This window comes from Myotis lucifugus, unplaced genomic scaffold (assembly GCF_000147115.1).
Source record: "Myotis lucifugus unplaced genomic scaffold, Myoluc2.0 scaffold_694, whole genome shotgun sequence".
In the NCBI taxonomy this organism is placed as follows: Eukaryota; Metazoa; Chordata; class Mammalia; order Chiroptera; family Vespertilionidae; genus Myotis; species Myotis lucifugus.
In genome coordinates this window covers 301,214-307,703 of record NW_005871742.1, presented here as the reverse complement: position 1 = coordinate 307,703, position 6,490 = coordinate 301,214, and the positions used below count along the sequence as shown (strand labels likewise).

General features: G+C 54.2%; 1 protein-coding gene across 1 annotated transcript in view; it reads right to left on the bottom strand.

Moving 5' to 3' along the window:
• Positions 1–2,090: 2,090 nt before the first annotated feature.
• DEPDC5 (DEP domain containing 5) overlaps positions 2,091–6,490 on the bottom strand; it is a gene marked incomplete at its 3' end in the record, with an annotated part of 28,637 nt that continues 24,237 nt past the window's right edge. The window contains exons 21-24 of the mRNA XM_006105553.3: positions 6,077–6,297; positions 5,259–5,462; positions 3,405–3,540; positions 2,091–2,188 (exon numbers count right to left, since the gene is read on the bottom strand). Of these exons, the coding sequence (XP_006105615.1) occupies positions 2,091–2,188; positions 3,405–3,540; positions 5,259–5,462; positions 6,077–6,297 (659 nt within the window). The remainder of the gene's footprint in view (positions 2,189–3,404; positions 3,541–5,258; positions 5,463–6,076; positions 6,298–6,490) is intronic.

The window sequence follows — 6,490 nt, the reverse complement described above, 5'->3', positions numbered from 1 at the left end:
ACATTGATGTGAGGGAAACACAACGACTGGGTGTCTTCCGCATGCGCCGTGACCAGGGTCAGGGATTGAGCCTGCAACTGAGATATGTGCCCTTGACCAGAATCGAACCCGGGACCCTTCAGGCCATGGGCCGACACTCTACCCACTGAGCCAAACTGGCTAGGACGAGGGCTTTACTTCCATGATTGTTACCCCTTCCCCCCATGGAACTGCTTCCAACAGAATCCCGAGCCAGAGCTCCCAGAGGTGAGGATCGGTGTCCGAATCACTTGGCTTCTCCTCAGGCCTTAGCATAGCACCTAGCGTTCAGGAAACATTTCGGGAATGGGTACGAGTTCAGTGGGTATGAAGAGAGCGCTCTATGGGGATTGAGGATGGCTGAAAGGAGTCAATTCCAAACCAAGCAAGGCAGAAAAAGACCGTCCGATGCTGTGAGGAAAGGAATCCAGTTAACTGTTCCAGAATCAATGCTAAAGGTTTTAAGAGAGAGAAGAAAAACCTTCAGTAGAGAGAAAGCTAACCTCAGAAGGCTCTCGGCATTCACTCAGCTACCTGCTGTGTGCCAGGAACCGTTTTAAACTCTAGAGATACAGCCATAAACAACAAAAAAGAAAGCTCTAGCCCAGCGGCGTGGCTCATAGGTTGAGCATCGATTCCCAGGCCGGGCACATGCCCGGGTTGTGGGTTCGATCCCCCGTGTGGGTTGTACAGGAGGGAGCCGATCAGTGATTCCCTCTCATCATTAATGTTTCTGTATGGAAGGGAAGTTAGCAGGCTTCTGAGCTAATTCAGGCGAAAGATGATGGATGTTACGTGTTACATTGGACCGAGCGAGTGGTGGAGGTGATGGGAAGATTCTAGATCTATCCTGAAGGTAAATCTGACATGAACTGCTTATTGCACATGGCAACACAGAATGATTTGATCGCGTTTCTTTCCATGGCTGGCTAACACGACTGACCAGGAAGCACAAAATCAAAGGTGGGAGTTCAACGCTACAGATCACCTCTGATGACCCCTGACCCCTTTGAAAACACATGCTACTGGTCATAAAGGGACAGGGCAAGAGTCAGGATGAGCCTGCTTCTCTACATTACCCATACATTACCCAGACTACAGTACCCGAGGTCCCACGCCTTCTCTACGGTAAGGTGCTAAACATTCTAGAACATATTTATGTAACTGAACACTCGCAGGCCAAGTAGAGTAACTCTGTGGGTCATTCAGATGCTTCTCACACATGGCCGCTTGGCCTTGGAAGTGTACGTCACTTGTCAATACATGTGGGGCGTGGGGACACTGTGGGGGCGAACAGAGATAAGCTCTTTGAGGCGAGTGGAGCGACAAACACGGAAACGATGGGATCAGAACGTGCCAAGTGGGACAACAGGGTCATGTGTGTGAAGCGCTGTGGACACATGCCTAACAGCTCCTGGGAAGGCATGGGGTGGAGACGGGAGCACCAGAGGGCCGCAAAGGAGGGGCGTTGTTGGAGCTGATTCCTAAAGACCAAGCTGACATTTCCCACGCAGAATCAGGGGTTGAAGAAAGAGAAAAAGCATGTTCCAGACAGAGGCAAGCCCACCACCTGGGCCTGGGCCCTGACCCGGGATTGAACCGTGACCTCCTGGTTCACTGGGTCACGCTCAACCACCGAGCCACACCGGCCGAACAAGAAATGCAAAGAAAGAAGAGGACAAAATACACCACACTGTTCCCCTCTGGGCTTCTCCTAGTTGTTCTTATGGAGGGCCCCCCGGCCCCCACACACACACAATGGAAAGCTCTTTCGGGAGCACAGATCTCTCCTGCCCTGGCCCTGGCCCTGCCCTCAACACGAAGCTCCCAAGTCATCCTCGGTCACGACTGGCTGACAGACCGATGATAAATGCGGCTTGACCAGCATGTTCCCGGCTAAAAATGTACCGTGCGGCCCATTTATAATTCCATGCATTATAAAGCACTGCTTCTAAATAGGTCGCCCCAAATTGTGGCTGACATGATCCCAAAATAGACGCGGCCCTTCCTTTCTGGTCCCCGGGCGAGCCTGCTCCGAGCGTCCCGGCTCTGTCGCCTCCTGGATCGGTTACCTGCGCCGCTGTTGCTAAGCAGGCCGGCAGCAAGCTCTTCCGTCCCACCGAAGTTCAAGAAGGACATGCCGTCGCCGGGCTGGCGGGAGGAGCTGTGCCTGCGGGGAAGAGCCCAGCCACCCGGCTTAGTGCAGATCCTCACCTCCTTTATCCTGCTCACCCTGCATCCCAGGGGTCGTCATCCAAAGCAGGACTGGCTGTTCAGCCACCCAGTCCCAGGCTGGCAACCGCTGGGATCCGTGTCACAGGCTACCAGGCCGCGGCGCGTGGTCCTGTGCCAGCTCCGGCCTCCTGTGACCAGCCCCTCCTGCCCTGGCACCTCACCTGCGATTGCCAAGGCTAGACCGCCTGCCCTTTCTGCTCTAAGCCTCCCCTGCTAACACCAACAGGAGGATGTGAGGTGCTCGAATAGAGGCAGCAAGTTCATCTGGTAGAGATGGTCACGTCGGTCTGTATCCCTCATCCATCCCAGGGGATGATGAGGTGAGTGAATGGGGTCGAACACTGCTCTTTGCAAAGTGTTGCCTAAAGCATCACAGTGAGTCCAGGCGTAACCCGGGCTCATGCTTGTCAAGGCTTCAATGGCTTTCTTCCTGGACCGAGTCTCTTTGGATGCCTCTAACGCAGTGGTTCTCAACCTTCCTAATGCCGCGACCCTTTCAGATCCTCATGTTGTGGTGACCCCCCAATTTCATTGTTACAAATTGAACATAATTAAAGCATAGTGATTAATCACAAAAACAATATGTAATTATATATGTGTTTTCCGATGGTCTTAGGCGACCCCTGTGAAAGGGTCGTTCGACCCCCAAAGGGGTCGAGACCCACTGGTTGAGAACCGCTGCTCTAATGCATTCAGAATTGTGGTTCAAAAAGGCTTGTTTTTAAAAACACAGACCTTGATTTCCACCGTTTTTTAGCATTGATTTATTCTAAATTCAGCAGTGAGATTTCTCAGTGACCAAAATGACAAAAGTCAGAGGCTGCCTGCCCAACACACACAGCAAGAATCACCGGTCTCGGCACCCCTTGTCAGCCTTGACCAAGGACTAGAAGGCATTCATGTCTGAGGTGTACAAACTGGGCTCTCAATTACACCTCCACTAAAGCAGGCCCTGGGCAACATTTCTGGCAAAAATGTCAGGCTGTTTGCTTTGAACTTGGCCCATTGAAGGGAGTGACGCGGACCCTGATCTCACACTGTCTCTTCCAGTCTCATCAACGTGACACTGTGTCAGCGGTCTGTTCTGCGCATTGTCTTGGGTGCCGAAGAGTGGTCTCGGGGTACCGTCCGGAGCCCTCGCACATTCTCACCTTCCAGCAGCTTCATGATAGGCTAACTCCAGCAGCTCTGCAGAGGAGTGGGTGGGGTCCCTCCGCCCGCTGCCCTGCAGCTCCGCCATGTTCTGTCGGGTCTGGTGATGGATCTGGATGGCCTCTCCGGATGGTCCTACCCAGACAAAGACCCCCTGAGCATCAGCCCCACCCGACAGCTCGTGCTGTGCGCTTGGCATCCATCTTCCTCCCATCTGGCTGCCGGGATGCGGGTGTTGCAGCCATTGAAGGAGCACACCACAGACCACACACACAGAGGCACGGTATCCCCGTGGCCCTCCGGCTCCCACACAGGACGTCTGCTCTTCAGAGCTGAACTCATCCTCCCGTGTGGCCTCGTGTTTGTCACCCTGTCCAGCCTAAGAATATTCAAGAGCCTCTTTCTCATGTGTGTACAACTGAGACACCACAGAGAAATACAGAAGTATAGGAGGCAAAGGCCCTTCCCAGGAAGGTTAGCACAAACCACATGAAAAGGACCACACAACTGAAACACCAATGGCTCCCCTGGCCGGTGTGGCTCAGTGCTTGAGCATCAACCCATGAACCAGGAGGTCACGGTTCGATTCCCGGTCGGGGCACATGCCCGGGTAGTGGGCTCGATCCCCAGTGCGGGGCGTGCAGGAGGTAGCCAATCCATGATTCTCTCATCATTGATGTTTCTCTCTTTCTCTCTCTCTCTCCCAAATCAATAAAAATATATTTTAAAAATGAAAGAAACACCAAGGATTCGACTAATATATAAGATAGCAACAACTGTGGCTCGAAGAAGCAGAAGATACATAAGCGCAAAAAAGGCGAGTAGATCATCAGAATTAGTCCAGTCTGCTTCCTAGAGAAAGAAGTTTCAGAGCATTGAAGTCAGCGAGGCTGATAGAGAGGAGGTCTAGGTGGAAGAAAGGATCCGTGTGAAACCCCAGGCGCGCAAGAGGCAAGACATGTGCAGGCGACGAGCTTGGGAAAGAAGAGAATCTCTGAGGATGGTGACAGTTGGGAAGCCCAGCAAGGGAGGGCCTGGCGATGAGAGGCCCAGGCGGGCGGAGGATGCAGCTCTGGAGATATTGTTTCAGTGAAGTGCTGCGTGTCGGGTGTTGGAGGAAAAGCACAGAAGCAAGAAGAGCGAAGAGTCACGGGAGAAACACCAATAGCCCTTCTCCCAAGAGAACACGAGGGAGCCAGTGGGATAGCAATGGGAAGAAAGAGACCCAGAAAGAAACAGGTCATGTGACTGATTATGACAGAGATCAGGAGGGCAAGAAGGGGACTGAGAATGACCCCCAATGACAGCCGAAAGAACCAGGTCCACTGCTCACTTATTTAACACTAACGCAAGAAAATTATAATAAAAAATAATAATAATAACAACTAGACATTTCCAGGCGTTCAGCAGGATGGCTTCCAGGAAAAACCCTGGCGTTTCATGCACCTGTCCCTTCCCAGCCCAGCAAGAGCCCCTTCAGCTGCAGGTGCATTCCAGCCACAGCTGCATAAAACCCAGAGAGAGGCAGGAGAGGGAGGAATGACCGAGAATGAGGGCCATCAGTCTTAGGAAAGAAAGCAGGTGGCAAAGCACAGTCTCTTTCAAACAGAACAACAGAAGCCCTCGGCTCTATACCGCTCACTACAGTCACAAAGCCCATTCCCAGGTGTGCCCTCGGGGTCCTCACGAGAACCCCTGGGGTAGGCAAAGGGGGCGTGGCTGCCCCATCTGACAGGCGGGGCACCAGGTACCAGAGGAGCTTGGATACTTGACCGTGGCCCCCTGGTTTGTTGGTGCTGAGGACCAGGCCTGGGAGCGCCCGGCCACGGCTCTTTCCTGAGCCACCAACTCACCCACAGGGAAGGTGTGCATCCAGCGCCTCCTGTTGGACGTGAGCTTCATGGGCATCCGTGAGGGGGCGAAGGGGTTGATCAGCGCCCGCTGGGGTGCGCAGCCCCCCGGTCGAACGTGCAGCATGGATTCCACGCTGCCCACGTGGAACCGCCCTGGCGCGCTGGAGTCTCGCTGCGGCGGCTCCACCATGTTCTCCAGGGCATCTGCCGGTTACGGTAGAGATGAGACACGGAGACAAGCACAGAGCCACAGAGGAACCAGAACCAGGCAGTCCGCTCTGCCAAGGCTGCCAAGAACCTTGGACAGTACGCATGCCGAGCAGTGAGGGAAATGAGTAAAAGCACCAAACCAGGGAGAAATGAAACCGTGGGTGTGTTTGCTTTTTAAACACTTAGTCTCGGTCCCCAAATGACTGGCCCAATGAAGCCACATCCAAACTGACGGGGAGGACCACACATCGCCTAGACTTAAAGACCCTGCACTTTAAGCTGGTATACGTCAAGGGCAGGACTTGAATTGCCTCCCGTGGAGATGGGGTGGGTATGTTCTGCATGTGAGAGGAACAATAAAATGTATATATTTGGATGACCAGCGGGCCAGACCCTGGCAGAGACAGTCCATGTGCTCGCTAAACCTGCTTGGTTTTCCTCGTAGGCACACAGACGGACAGCTCAGGTGGTTTGTACTCACTGCACTGGCAGGGAAATCATTAAACGTGGACTTACATCTGGCCACAACCCCCCACTCCTCCACCCCTCACTGCAGGAAGGAAGCTGCGCCCAGCTCTGCCCAGCTAGGCCCGGGCTTTGGCTCTGACCTCGCGTGCTGGTGTAGCCCAAGGAGCTGCTGACTTCATACTGGTGCAGGTGGGGGAGAGGGATCATGAGGATGTTGGCGCTCCTGCCCAGGGAGCTGTCATCGGAAGCCTGGCTCCTCACTTCCTCCGTGGGCAGCGCCCGGCTGGGCACGGAAGGGCTGGAGGAGACGTCGCAGGAGCTGGCACTCTTTCGACTGTGACTCTCCTGCTCGCGCACAGACCTGACGCGGGAGAGAGGACAAGTTACCGCCAAGGAAGGGACGCTGCCCCCAAACCGTCACCAGCCCAAGCTACTTGGGAAACCAGTAACAAAAGTCCCCAATGAGCCTGGGCCAGCGTGGCTCAGTGGCTGAGCGTCGACCTATGAACCAGGAGGTCAGGGTTTGGATTCCCGGTTAGGGCACATGCCCAGAT